Genomic DNA, 14728 nt, shown 5'->3' with positions numbered 1-14728 from the left:
ATGAACAGCCCCTAATATATGGAACAAGTGAACATATTCCACATTTTCAAAAAGCTGTCACGTATTAGCACCAATCATTGCTAATATTTAAATAGGAAAACAGACGGAAAATCTATTTGAAGAATACGCCTTCATTAACATAACAAAACACCTAAAGAACACAAACTTCTGTAAAGAGGGGGCTACTGTGGTCTTGAATAATAAATATTTGACCAATTTTCTGATTATGACACATTCTACCGTGACGTTACAACGTTTTGACGCCTTTTTGGGCAAATTTTTTACTATAACTCGTAAATTCGACCGTAAACCCTTAAATATTTTTGCATATTCGGATTCCTTGTAAAATTTCCAATAAGTATGATCTGTTGAACAGTTAATTTTCATTGGAAAAGTTTGTTAAAAATGGGAATTAGTGGCGTGACGTTACAACGTTGTAACGTCACGCTACTAATTCCCATTTTACACATAATTTTCCGATGAAAACTAATTGTTTAACACATCATACTTATAGACAATTTTACAAGGAATCCGAATATGCAAAAGTATTTGAGGGTTTACGGTCAAATTTACGAGTTATATTGAAAAATCTGCCCAAAAAGGCGTCAAAACGTTGTAACGTCACGGTAGAATGTGTCTTATATGTATTAATCTAATACTTGTTTCTTAAGATCTACATTGTATTAGTTGAATTTATCATCCATAGCAACTGTTGGGATGTCTATGACCCAAAATGAAATCCGTAATACGTCATTCAGAATAGTAACTGCTATACAATGAATCAATCGCCTCAAAACCTTAATGATACAAATAAAAAATATATACATATACATATATATATACATACATATATATATATATATATATATATATATATATATATATATATATATATATATATATATATATATATATATATATATATATATATATATATATATATATATATATACATATACATATGAAATTAAATCCCCTAACACCCCACCAGTTTATGAAACTAGACTTTTTTCACAAAAAAATGTCGGTGATCGAAAACCACCTTAGTTACATCAAATATTTTACCTTAGTTTCGTTTGAAATGAGTTGTAGAAAACCTTACGATTACTCACATATTTCTCCTAATAATATTTCTGACCTCACAAATGAATGTTTCAATGGTAGCAACATTGAGAAAAAGCAATGCCGTTCTATTTTTGATGTCTAGTGGCCAGTTAAACACGTATTTTCATGAGTGATAATCCTTATAGTATGCCTTTATTTCCAACACACATTTGAAGCGAATTTGGAATAAGTAAACCCCTTGGAACCTGCCTTTTTGGGCTCTCTGGGAACTTTCTGGAAACCCCCTTAGCCGAAACCTCAACTACTTGTTGTGGTAAATATCAGAGGCAACGTAAACAAAAATTTGTTTGCGCACATACAAGTATAAGTAATGGCTGAATTATTCAAACAGTGTACGTCACATAAATCAAAGACTAAACAAATGGAGATGCGTAAAACTGTTAGCGCTCAACAGCACAATTGTGCTGGTTCGTCACGAAAGGGTTATGCATACATTTCCCTTTTTTTATGCATTTTTCAATTTACGCATCTTTTTACTTTATGCATTTCCAGCCATGTGCATAAAAAGAGATTCCACTGTATCTTCACTATTACTTTCTTTTTCCAGAACCGACCGACTGATCCAATCGACGATCCGCAACCAGTTCCGGGAGTGCACAATTCTCACCATTGCCCACCGGTTGCACACCATCATGGACAGCGACCGAGTGCTGGTGATGGACGCCGGCCGTCTAGTGGAATTCGACAGCCCGTCAAACCTCCTCCGCCTTCCCGGGGGCTATTTCCGAAAGCTATTCGATGAAACCGGAATGGACATCAATGAGTACCTGGCTGCGGGATCGTGACTGTCACTCCAGAGAAGTGGACACACTTCTTCGTCATCAAATAGCAGCTCAATGAATGTACTGTATATATACTACGATAGCATTAAAGATTAAATCAGTAACTGATGGTGTTCAAATAAGGTTGCCGTCACAATATTTGATTTGGCTCAAAAGGAACATTCCCATTTACAGACTGTCATCCTTGTGGTGGGGGTGGGGGTGATTTCCGTTCGTGACTTCCGGCACCGTAATCACTATCTGTCAATCATTTGCACCACACCGCACCGTGTTTCAATTGAGCTCATTATTTAACGAGCTTTTTCCTCTGCTGTTTTCCCGTTTCATTTCATTGAAGATAATGCACTTGGGGGATTGTCCAACAAGTAAATTTGAAATTTTGAATGGTTCGATGAGTCGGCAATCCTCCCTATAAGTAGTCTTCAAACGTGTTTTTCTGAATAGTTAGAGAAAATCCTCGAAATCCACTGAAGCAAAACGGAAGAATCTCCTTTCCGCCTCGTCCCCTCCTCCCGTTTATTTAGTTCACTTACTTGCTAAACAGCCGCAGGACGACACAGATGATGATGAACATGACGGCCATCGCCACCAGCACGCCGATCATGGCCGGATCGATGTACTTTTCCGGCTCGATGGGTTTGTTCATGGTGGCTGCAAAAGAGGAGCAAAAAAAAAACGGGAAGGAAAAAAAGTTAGGAGGAACACGATGCTGAAAGTTTTCATTTGTAATGATTCGGTGTAAAATTGATGCCAGCCTGAGGGTTTTCATTTATTTCGATTTCTGCGAAGCAAGCAAATTGACCGGATGTGATTAAAATTACACTGAGTTTTATTTTCGAATAAGTGTAATCAGTTTCGTACCTTTTAATTCCGCCCTATGTTCAAACATAGGGCGAAATTAAAAGGTACGAAACTGATTACGCTCATGCGAAGAGGGTATTCTGCTTAGAGGGTTCGAAAAGTCGGTACAAGATACACTGAGTTTGTTTGGTGTCTTGAAGAAAAGCTATTGTTGGTCATGCGAAACCTACATTCACATGGCTGGTTACTACCTTTATTGATCTTTGAAATTGCGTTTGGGAATCTTCCAGTGGTACCTTCTGCAAATCCTCCAGAAGCTTCTTCTGGAAGTCCTGCTGGTGTTCCTTGTAGAAATAATCCAGGAGTTATTTCTAGGAGTCCTCAAAAATCCTGCTGGAGTTCTTTGAGAAATTTCTTCAGAAGCTTCCTGTAGGAATCCTGCAGAAGTTCTGTGGAGAAATCCTTCACGAGTTCCTTGTGGGAAACCTTCAGGATTGACGTGAATTCTTTAGAAGTTTCTTCTGGGAATATTTCAGGAGTTCTAGAAGAAAATCCTAGATCAAATTCCTGGATCCCAGAATAAATTTCGGTTTCCTAAAAAAAACTATCTCCTAACAGACTACACTCCTATTTTCCCTACGAGCATTTCTAAAGGATTCCTCCGGGAATTCCTCCAGGAATTCCTCCAGAAATTCCACCATGAATTTCTCCAGAAATTCCTCCAGGAATTTCTCCAGGAATTTCTCCAGGAATTTCTCCAGGAATTTTTCTAGGAATTCCTCCTGGAATTCCTTCAGGAATTTCTCCAGGAATTTCTCCAGGAATTCCTCCGGGAATTTCTCCAGGAATTTTTCCTGGAATTTCTCCAGGAATTCCTCCTGGAATTTCTCCAGGAATTTGTGCAGTAATTCCTCCAGAAATTTTTCCAGTAATTCTTCCAGAAATTTTTTTTAGAAATTTTTCCAGTAATACCTCCAGGGATTTCTCCAGGAATTTTCCCAGGAATTCCTCCAGGAATATCTCCAGGAATTCTTCCAGGAATTTCTCCAGGAATTCCTCCAGGAATTTTTCCACGAATTCCTCCAGGAATTCCTCCAGGAATTCCTTCAGGAATTTCTCCAGGAATTCCTCCAAGAATTTCTCCAGGAATTCCTCCAGGAATTCCTCCAGAAACTTCTCAAGGAATTTTTCCACGAATTTCTCCACAAATTCCCCCAGGAATTTCTCCACGAATTTCTTCAGGAATTTCTCCAGGAATTTTGAAGAAATTTCTCCAGGAATTTTTCCAGGTATTCCTCCAGAAATTTCTCCAGGAATTTCTCCAGGAATTTTTCCACGAATTCCTCCACGAATTCCTCCAGAAATTTCTCCGGGAATTTCTCCAGGATTTTTTCCACGAATTCCTCCAGAAATTTCTTCAAGAATTTTTCCAGGAATTCCTCCAGGAATTTCTCCAGGAACTCCTCCAGGAATCTCTGCAGAAATTCCTCCAGGAATTTCTCCAGGAATCCTTCCAGGAATTTCTCCAGGAATTTCTCCAGGAATTTCTCCAGGAATTTCTCCAGAAATTCCTCCAGGAATTTCTCCAGAAATTTCTCCAGGAATTTCTCCAGGAACTCCTCCAGGAATTTCTCCAGGAATTCTTCCAGGGATTTCTCCAGGAATTTCTCCAGAAATTCCTCCAGGGATTCCTCCAGGAATTTCTCCAGAAATTCCTCCATAAATTCCTCCAGGAATTTCTCCAGAAATTCCTCCAGGAATTTCTCCAAAAATTTCTCCAGGAATTTCTTCAGAAATTCCTCCAGGAATTTCTCCAGGAACTCCTCCAGGAATTTCTCCAGGAATTCTTCCAGGGATTTCTCCAGGAATTTCTCCAGAAATTCCTCCAGGGATTCCTCCAGGAATTTCTCCAGAAATTCCTCCAGAAATTTCTCTAGGAATTTCTCCAGGAATTCCTCCAGGAATTCCTCCAGAAATTCCTCCAGGAATTCCTCCAGAAATTCCTCCAGGAATTCCTCCAGAAATTCCTCCAGGAATTTCTCCTGAAATTCCTCCAGGAATTTCTTCAGAAATTCCTCCAGGAATTTCTCCAGGAATTTCTCCAGGAATTTCTCCAGGAATTTCTCCAGAAATTCCTCCAGGAACTCCTCCATGAATTCCTCCAGGAGTTTCTCCAGGAACTCCTCCAGGAATTTCTCCAGGAATTCTTCCAGGGATTTCTCCAGGAATTTCTCCAGAAATTCCTCCAGGGATTCTTCCAGGAATTTCTCCAGAAATTCCTCCAGAAATTTCTCTAGGAATTTCTCCAGGAATTCCTCCAGGAATTCCTCCAGAAATTCCTCCAGGAATTTATCCTGTAATTCCTCCAGGAATTTCTCCAGGAATTCCTCCAGAAATTTCTCCAGGAATTTCTCCAGGATTTTTTACAGAAATTCCTCCAGGATTTTTTCCAGGAATTCCTCCAGGAATTTCTCCAGGATTTCCTCAAGTAATTCCTCCAGGATTTCAGAAATTCCTCCAGGATTTCCTCCAGAAATTCCTCCAGAAATTCCTTCAGGATTTCCTCCAGGAATTCCTCCAGGATTTCCTTCAGAAATTACTCCAGGGATTTGTTAAGGAATTCATCCAGACTTTGCTCCAGGCATTCCTCCAGGATTTCCTCCATGAATTTCTCCAGAATTCCTCCAGGAATTTCTCCAGGATTTCTTGCAGGGATTTCTCCAGGAATTTCTCCAGGAACACCTCCAGGGATTCCTCCAGGGATTCCTCCAGGAATTTCTCTAGAAATTCCTCCAGGAATTTCTCTATGAATTTCTCCAGGAATTCTTCCAGGAATTCCTTCAGAAACTCCTCCGGGAATTTCTCCAGTAATTTCTCCAGGAATTCCTCCAGGATTTTTTACAGAAATTCCTCCAGGTTTTTTTCCAGGAATTCTTCCAGGAATTTCTCCAGGATTTCCTCCAGTAATTTCTCCAGGATTTCCTCCAGAAATTCCTCCAGGATTTCCTCCAGAAATTCCTTCAGGATTTCCTCCAGGAATTCCTCCAGGATTTCCTTCAGAAATTCCTCCAGGGATTTGTTAAAGAATTCATCCAGGCTTTGCTCCAGGCATTCTTCCAGGAATTTCTCCAGGAATTCCTCCAAAGATATTTCCAGGAATTCCTCCAGGAATTCCTGCAGGATTTTCGACAGAAATTCCTCCAGGAATCTCTCCAGGATTTTCTCCAGGATTCCTCCGTGAATTCCTCCAGGAATTCATCCACCAATTCCTACATCATTTCCTCCATGAAATCCTCCAGAAATTCGTCCAATAATTACTCCAGAAATTCCTCCAGGATTTCCTCCAGAAATTCCTCCACGAATTCGTGTTGGATTTAATCCAGGCACTGCTCCAGGAATTCCTCCAGAAATTCCTCCAGAAATTCTTTCAGGAATTCCTCCAGGAATTTTTCCAGGAATTGCTCCAGGAATTATTCCTGGAATTTCTCCAGCAATTCCTTCAGGAATTCCTCCAGGAATTCCTCCAGGAATTTCTTCAGGAATTTCTCCAAGAATTCTTTCATGAATTTCTCCAGGAATTCCTCAAGGAATTCCTCCAAGAATCATTTCTCCAGGAATTTCTCCAGGAATTCCTCCTGAAATTCCACTAGGAATTCCTCCTGGAATTTCACCACTAGTTCATCCAGGAATTCCGCCAGGAATTCCGCCAGGAATTCCACAAGGAATTTATCCAGGAATTCATCCAGGAATTCCACCAGGAATTCCTCCAGACATTCCTCCAGAAATTCCACCAGGAATTCCTCCAGGAAATTCACCAGGAATTCATCCAGAAATTCCACCAAGAATTCATCCAGGAATTCATCCAGGAATTCCACCAGGATTTCCTCCAGAAATTCCTCCAGGCGTTCCTCCAGGAATTCCTCGAAAAAATCCTCCAGGAATTCCTCCAGGAATTCCTCCAGGAATTCCACCAGGAATTCCTCCAGCAATCCCATCAGGAATTCCTCCAGGAATCCCATCAGGAATTCCTCCAGGAATCGCATCAGGTATTCCTCCAGGAATTCCACTAGGAATTCCTCCATGAATTTCATCAGGAATTCCTCCAGAAATTACACCAGCAATTCCTCCAGGAATCCCACCAAGAATTCCTCTAGGAATTCCACCAAGAATTCCTGCTGGAATTCCTGAAGGAATTCCTCCTGGAATTCAACCAGGAATTCCACCAGGAATTCCTCCTGGAATTCCTCCTAGAATTCCACCAGGAATTCCTCCTGGAATTCCACCAGAAATTCCTCCTGGAATTCCACCAGGAATTGCTTCTGAAATTCCACCAGGAACTCCTCCTGGAATTCCACCAGGAATTCATCCAGGAATTCCACCAGGAATTCATCCAGGAATTCCACCAGGAATTCATCCAGGAATTCCACCAGGAATTCCTCCAGGAATTCCTCCACACATTCCTCCAGAAATTCGTCTAGTTAGTCATCCAGGCATTCCTCCAGGTATTCCACCTGGAATTTCTCCAGGAGTTTCTCCAGAAATTCATCCAGGAATTCCTCCAGGAATTTCTCCAGGAATTCCTGCAGAAATTTCTCCAGGAATTCCTGCAGAATTTTGTCCAGGAATTCCTTCAGCAATTTCTCCAGGAATTCCTCCAGGAATTTTCCAGAAATTTCCACAGAAATTTCTCCAGGAATTCCTTCAGGAATTTCTCCAGGAATTCCTTCAGGAATTCCTCCAGGAATTTCTCCAGGAATTCCTCCAGGTATTTCTCCAGGAATTTCTCAAAAAATTTTCCAGGATTTCCTCTAGAAAATCCTCCAGGATTCACTCCAGCAATTCCTCCAGGAGTTCCTAAAGGAATTCCTCCAGGAATTCCTCCAAGAATTTCTCAAAAAATTCCGCCGGGAATTGCTTCAGGAATTTCTTCAGGAATTCCTCCAGGAATTCCTCCAGGAATTCCTCAGGGAGTTTGTCCAAAAAATTCTCCAGGATTTCCTTCAGCAATTCCTCCAGCAATTTCTTTAGGAATTTCTCTTGGTATTCCTTCAGGAATTCCTCCAGGAATTTCTCCAGGTGTTTCTCCAGGAGTTTCTCCAGGAGTTTCTTCAGGAATTTCTCCAGGAATTTTTATAGAAATTTCTCCAGGAATGCCTCCAGGAATTCCTCAAAGAATTCCTCCGAAAATTCCTCCAGGAATTTCGCCAGGAATTCCTTCAGGTATTTCTCCAGGAATTTCTCCAGGAATTTCTCCAGGAATTTCTCTAGGAATTCCTCCAGGAATTTGTTCAGGAAGTCTTCCGGGAGTTTCCCCAGGAATTCCTCCTGGAATTTCTCCAGGAATCCCTCCTGGAATTTCTCCAGGAATTCCTTCAGCAATTCCTCCAGCAATTTCTCCAGGAATTCCTCCAGGTATTTCTCCAGGAATTCCTACAGGAATTTCTCCAGAAATTTCTCCAGGATTTCCTCTAGGAATTTCCTCAGAAATTCCTCCAAGATTCACTCCAGCAATTCCTCCAGGAGTTCCTCCAGGAATTCCCCCAGGAATTCCTCCAAGAATTCCTCAGAAAATTCCGCCGGTAATTGCTTCAGGAATTTCTTCAGGAATTCCTCCAGGAATTTCTCCAGGAATTCCTCAGGGAATTCCTCCAAAAATTTCTCCAGGATTTCCTTCAGCAATTCCTCCAGCAATTTCTCTAGGTATTCTTTCAGGAATTCTTCCAGGCATTCCTCCAGGAATTTCTCCAGGTGTTTCTCCAGGAGTTTCTCCAGGAATTTTTACAGAAATTTCTCCAGGAATGCCTCCAGGAATTCCTTAAAGAATCCCTCCGAAAATTCCTCCAGGAATTTCGCCAGGAATTCCTTCAGGTATTTCTCCAGGAATTCCTCCAGGAATTTCTCTAGGAATTCTTCCAGGAATTTGTTCAGGAAGTCTTCCGGGAGTTTCTCCAGGAATTCCTCCTGGAATTTCTCCTGGAATTTCTCCAGGAATTTCTCCTGGAATTTCTCCAGGAATTTCTCCAGGAATTTCTCCAGGAATTTCTAAACGAATTACTGAAGGAATCTCTAGAGGAATTCCGTTAGGAAATTCTGGAGAAATTCCGCGATGAATACTTGAAAGAATTCTTCCAGTTATTCCTGCAAGAATTTCACCGGGAATTACTCTAGGAATGGTTCCAGGAACTCTTCCAGGAATTCCTCCAGGCATTTCTTCAGGAGTTTCTCCAGGAATTTATTCAGGAATTCCTCCAGGAATGCCTCCATGAATTTCTCCAGCAATTCCTCCAGGAGTTTCTCCCGAAATTCCTCCAGGAATTTCTTCAAGAATTCCTCCAGGAATTTCTCCAGGAATTCCTGCAGAAATTTCTCCAGGAATTCCTGCAGTATTTTGTCCAGCAATTCCTCCAGCAATTTTTCCAGGAATTCCTCCAGGAACTTCTCCAGAATTTTCTCCAGGAACTCCTCCAGGCATTTCTCCAGGAATTCCTCCAGGAATTTCTCCAGAAATTTCTCCAGGAATTCTTCTAGGATTTTCCCCAGGAATTCCTTCAGGATTTACTCCAGCAATTCCTCCAGGAATTCCCCTGGAATTCCTCCAGGTATTCCTCCAAAAACTTCTCCAGGAATTTCTCCAGGAATTTCTCCAGGAGTTTCTCCAGGAATATCTCTAGCAATTTCTCCAGGAGTTCCTCCAGGAATTCCTCCAGGAATTCCTCAGAAAATTCCGCCGGGAATTGCTCCAGGAATTTCTTCAGGAATTCCTCCAGGAATTCCTCCAGGAATTCCTCCAGGAGTTCCTCCAGGAATTGCTCAGGGAATTCCTCCAAAAATTTCTCCAGGATTTCCTCCACCAATTCCTCCAGCAATTCCTCTAGGAATTTCTCTAGGTATTCCTTCAGGAATTCCTCCAGGAATTTCTCCAGGTGTTTCTCCAGGAGTTTCTCCAGGAGTTTCTCCAGGAATTTCTCCAGGAATTTCTCCAGGAATTCCTCCAGGAATTTCTCCGAAAATTCCTCCAGGAATTTCGCCAGCAATTCCTTCAGGAATTTCTCCAGTAATTCTTCCAGGAATTTCTCTAGGAATTCCTCCAGGAATTTGTTCCGGAAGTCTTCCGGAAGTTTCTCCAGGAATTTCTCCAGGAATCCCTCCTGGAATTTCTCCAGGAATTCCTCCTGGAATTTCTCCAGAAATTTCTCCAGGAGTTTCTCCAGGAATTTCTCCAGGAATTTCTCCTGGAATTCCTGGAGGAATTACTGAAGGAATCTCTAGAGGAACTCCGTTAGGAAATTCCGGAGAAATTCCGCGATGAATACCTGCAGGAATTACTCCAGTTATTCCTGCGAGAATTCCTCCGGGAATTACTCTAGGAATGGTTCCAGGAACTCTTCCAGGAATATCTCAAGGATTTGTTCCCGGAATTTCTCCGCGAATTCTTCCAGGAATTTTTTCGCAAATTTCTCTAGAAATTCCTTCAGGAACTCCTCTGGAATTTCTCTAGAAATTACTCGAGAATTTTTCCAGCATTTCCTCCAGGAAATCCTCCAGAAATTTCTCCCGGAATTCCTCCAGGCATTACTCCAGGAATTCCTCCAGGCATTTCTCCAGGAATTCATCCAGGTATTTCTTCAGGAAATTCTCCAGGAATTTCTCTATGAACTCTTCCAGGAATTTATCCAGGAATTCCTGGAGGAATTCCTGAAGAAATCCCTGGATGAGTTCGTGAGGAATATCTTGAGTAATCATGCAAGGTGCTTCTGGAGGTATTCCTAGAAGAATCCTTTTTGAAAATTCTGGATGATTTCCTGGAGCAATTCCTAGAGGAATCCCTGGAGGAATTTCCAGAATCTCTGGGGGAATTCTGGGTGGGAAAATTTTCTGGAAGAATTCTTAGAGGAATTCCTGGAGGAATGTCTGGATGAAGCTTAGGTGGAACACTTGGAGGAATCCATGGCGGAATCCTTGGAGAATTCTGGAGAATTCTCTCCAGAAACCCTTGGAGGAGCTCGTGGAGGAACCCTTAGTGGATTTCCTGGAAGAATACATAGAAAATTATTGGTCGAATCTCTGGGGCAATTCTGGAAGGGTGTTCAGAAGGAATTACAGGAGAAATCACTTTTGAAATTTTTAAAGTTATCTCTGTAGAAATTCCTGGGTAAATGCCTGGGAAAACAGCTGTAAAAACTTCTTTACATAATTTCTTAGTACCTCGAAAAAAATATGAGAAGCTTCTTTTTCCATGAAAAAAAAATACTTTTGAAATCCCTAGAGGGATTACTGGAGAAGCCCCTAGGGGAATTTAAGAAGAAATTCTTTTGAAGAAATCCCTGAAGCATGACCGGCAACAATTCTGAAAGAATAACTGAAGGAAGGTCTAAATAAATCCCAAGCTATTCCAGAAGGAACTTCCAGAAGATTGTCTTGCGTGTTTTGTTTAGAGGAATTCTATATAAATACCTGAGAGAAATCCTGAATATGTTTAAAGAAGACCATGAATCAATGGCAACGAATTGCTGATTCTTAAACAACCCTCCAAATAGTGAATGCCATATCTCCTCACACTCCTGCATCTAATCATCCGTGACAAAGCTGTTCGCCTCGACTGGGGATAGAACAATGAAGAAATTAATTTCACCGTCACGCCAGGACTGATCCCAATATTACTTTTTCCGAATCCGCAGATTTGTGGCTTTATGGCTGCTTGCTGCCAGACGACCACAAATATTTGCTAAACCCACGTGGATCGAATTTGTGTTCCAACGTGTAAGCTGCTTATACAGAACTCGCGCAACTTCGCTAGCGCTTTTCGCTTTTTCGGAAAATTGGAAAAAGTTTCTAATTGAAAGGAGATCAATCGAGTTCCGAGTGAGTGAGTGCGGAATCGAGTTATGTCCCACATATGAAGCAAAACTCACCTCGACACTCGACCGTTCCGTCCGGCTTGAAGATGGGATTCATCTCGAACCGGCAGATGCAGCGTCCGTCGCGGCACTCGGTTTGCTCGGTCATCTGCTCGCATTGCTCCGTGAAGAAGCAGCTCTCGTTCACCTGGGCCTCTGTAAGAAGATAGAAAATCGTAACGAAAGGAAACGGGTTAGTGGAAAAGCACATGCACATGTGTGTTTCGAGGATATAAATTCTCCCACGTGCCTTCCGTTCGGTAGTGGTGTATTTCCTGTTAAAGTTCATCCCTTTTTTTTATTTCCTGCGCTCTTTGATGCAGCATTTTGTCGGTCGTTGGTTGTGGTTTTCGTTCGTGGTGGTGTATTTGGTCAGTTAAAACTTTGCGGATGTCGTAAAGCTCCGTGCATATAGAGGAAAAGAGCTAAGTGGTAGTGGCAGTTACGTTGAAAGTCAGATGTGGTTTTCATCAGTCAGATGAAAAGCTTTTGCCGATCTCGACTCGACAAGTTGATAAATCAACAGAGAGTTATTGTAAGTGTGATTATAATGAAAAATAAAACATCAAAACCTATTGAATCATTCGTAAAAATTCCGTAAAAAAATCATCACAGGGTCTCCCGGACAATTCTTGCTTCCCTGCATCAAGGTGTACCGAAAGGCTTTATGATCACTCCAAAAGCTACATTTTGATAGAATCCTCGTCTCATTGAAAATTGTCAATGGAATTTTCAGAGTAAATGTCTAAGAAGTTCCCAAAGAAACTGCTCAACCCTTAAGAACGCGAGTAGTTGTAAAAAGTATAACACCAACAAAAATCTTCGCTCGTCATATACGGCGCAAGCGCGGTGCAGTTTTAGAGTCAAATTGGTGAGCGTCCTGAAAGGTTAAGAAAAAGTTATGAATTGAGGGTCAGAAATGGGAATTTCAACATTACCTCGATTCCATTTCCCAGAATACCATTACCCCGAAGGGCTTTGGAGGGGTTCACGGAGGTTCCAAAGAGCTTCCAAGGGGTGATTTCAGGTATGTTTCAGAGGAGTATGAAGGCTTTTCAGGGAATTTCAGTTGGGCTCCGTTGGATTGAGGGGATTCTCTTGAAATCCCCTGAAACATTCCTGGAAGACTCTGGGAAATTTCGGAACCTCCTGAAACGCCTCTGCAACTCTTTTGAATGCGATTGAAACTGTTCGAAACGTCCTTAAAACTCCCTGAGATCCTCTCGAAAATCTCGTGGAACGCCCCCGAGAGCAATTAAAAACATCTTAAATCCTTTGGAACGCCCCTGAAACTCCTCGAAAACCTCTGAAACGCACCTGAAAACTCTTGAGAACACCTGTAACGCCCCTGAAACCAGGGGGCCGCAAGCGGCGAGATACTACTGATCTTTTGTGATCAGGTCATGTCGAATCTTGCTTGGAAATTTGTATGTGTTGCCGATTGGGATGGCCCGCGATTGTGTTCTTTGGGTCAGCCAGCTTGATGCACGTTAGGTAGGTGTAGTTTGTTTGAGTTTGACGTACCTGCTCCCTCCCTGCCTGAAACCACATGGAACATCACTAAAGCTCCTGCATCGTCACTAGAATAACTGAAGCCCCTTAAAAATATCTGGAACGTCCTTAAAACCCCCTATAACTTCCTTGAAATACCCAGAAATATCCTGAAGCCCCAAGCAATACCCCAGATAGTCATTGTGGAGCGTCCTTGAAAACACTTGGAACGCTTCTGGGACCTCCTGTAACGCTCATGAAACTGCATGAAATACCCCCAAATTTTTTGTAATCCTGAAGCCTCCAGGGTTAACCCAGAAATGGTACGCCCCTGAGTCTTTTGTAAACTACTGGGACGTCCCTGAAACACCCTGGAACCCCCTCTTGAATCCGCTTGAAATCCCTTGAACGCCTATGAATCCCCTTGGAACGCCAAGAAGCCCCTAGAGCCCCTGGAACGCCGTTCAAATCTCTTGGAACGCCCCTGAAGGCCATTGAAAATTCATGGAATGCTGCTGAAGCTCCCCGGAAAGCCCCTTGGAATGTTCCTGAAACCCCCTAACCTTCCGTAACTCCCGCGATTGGCCATCACCGCCAGCACCACGCTAATGCACAATGGGTCCAGAGCCGTATTTACGAAAACAAAACTGTTTGTGCCTGAACCTTAAGTTTTAGATAGGGTATTGTACCATTTGGGTAGGTGTACCTATTTTGGGCACTTGCTGCTATAAATAAGTCAATTTCAAACCGATTGATTTGAATTTTTGTATAGAGTATGTATAGAGGCACGTACAGAATCTAACTCTAACAAAAATTCAAATCAATCGGTTTGAAATTGACTTAGTTATAGCGACAAGTGCCCAAAATAGGTACACCTGCCCAAATAGTACAAGACTCTACATGGTGGCTTTGGGAAAGTTTCTTTATATTTTTCGACCTTTTTTCTCATCATTGTGAAATTAGGGTGGTCCGTTTAGTTTAGCTGATCCAAACATCTGCTTTTCAATAGTTCTATGTTCGCTAACAAAATGTTCTACAAAGTGGTAAAAGAACTTATTTGGAGCAAGCTTGCCGAAGAAACCATTATTCTATCTCTTATGATTCCTAACTTATAATTTTATAATTTTTTTAATCATGTTAGGGTGATCCATAAATTTCAGTTTTCTTGCAATAACTTTTAATCCATTCGTTTCTCGTGAAAACTTTGTGCCGAGCACTTTTAGAACTATCAGTGACGCATATTTTTTTCCGAAGAGCTCAATATACTATTTCTCATAGTTAAAAAGATATTGCCTTTTTTCTTCGAAAAATCATTTTTTTTTCAAAAAGTCATATCTCAAAAAGGAGCAAATGGATTTTCAATCGCCTTATTGCATTGAAAAGACCTAACTCTGTTCTATTGATGGTGAAAAAATTGTGAGTACCTCTTTTGTTTGAAGCTTTTAATTGAATTTAAAAAATACGGGTTTTTACATAGATAACCAGTTCTCTCTCTCTCTCTCTTTTCTTGGCGTAACGTCCTCACTGGGACAAAGCCTGCTTCTCAGCTCTCAGCTTCTATGAGCACTTCCACAGTTTTTAACTGAGAGCTTCCTCTGCCAATGACCATTTTGCATGTGTATATCGTGTGGC

The 14728-nt window shown here is 41.6% G+C and overlaps 2 protein-coding genes across 5 annotated transcripts in view; one reads left to right on the top strand and one right to left on the bottom strand.

Moving 5' to 3' along the window:
- Positions 1–2398, top strand: part of LOC109402380 (ATP-binding cassette sub-family C member 4-like) — a 49930-nt gene extending 47532 nt beyond the window's left edge. Inside the window, exon 11 of the mRNA XM_029862145.2 lies at positions 1673–2398. Coding sequence (XP_029718005.2) covers positions 1673–1910 — 238 coding nt within the window. The 3' untranslated portion in view covers positions 1911–2398. The remainder of the gene's footprint in view (positions 1–1672) is intronic.
- Positions 1–14728, bottom strand: part of LOC109402379 (uncharacterized) — a 489342-nt gene that overhangs the window by 236995 nt on the left and 237619 nt on the right. For all 4 annotated transcript variants that reach the window (XM_029856761.2, XM_029856760.2, XM_062847136.1 and 1 more), the window contains 2 exons: positions 11621–11761; positions 2441–2558 (listed from right to left, as the gene is read on the bottom strand). In XM_029856761.2, coding sequence (XP_029712621.2) covers positions 2441–2558; positions 11621–11761 — 259 coding nt within the window. The remainder of the gene's footprint in view (positions 1–2440; positions 2559–11620; positions 11762–14728) is intronic.

This window comes from Aedes albopictus, chromosome 1, assembly GCF_035046485.1.
Source record: "Aedes albopictus strain Foshan chromosome 1, AalbF5, whole genome shotgun sequence".
NCBI lineage: Eukaryota > Metazoa > Arthropoda > Insecta > Diptera > Culicidae > Aedes > Aedes albopictus.
Note: the sequence above shows the minus strand (reverse complement) of the source record. Positions and strands in the feature narration are given on the sequence as shown.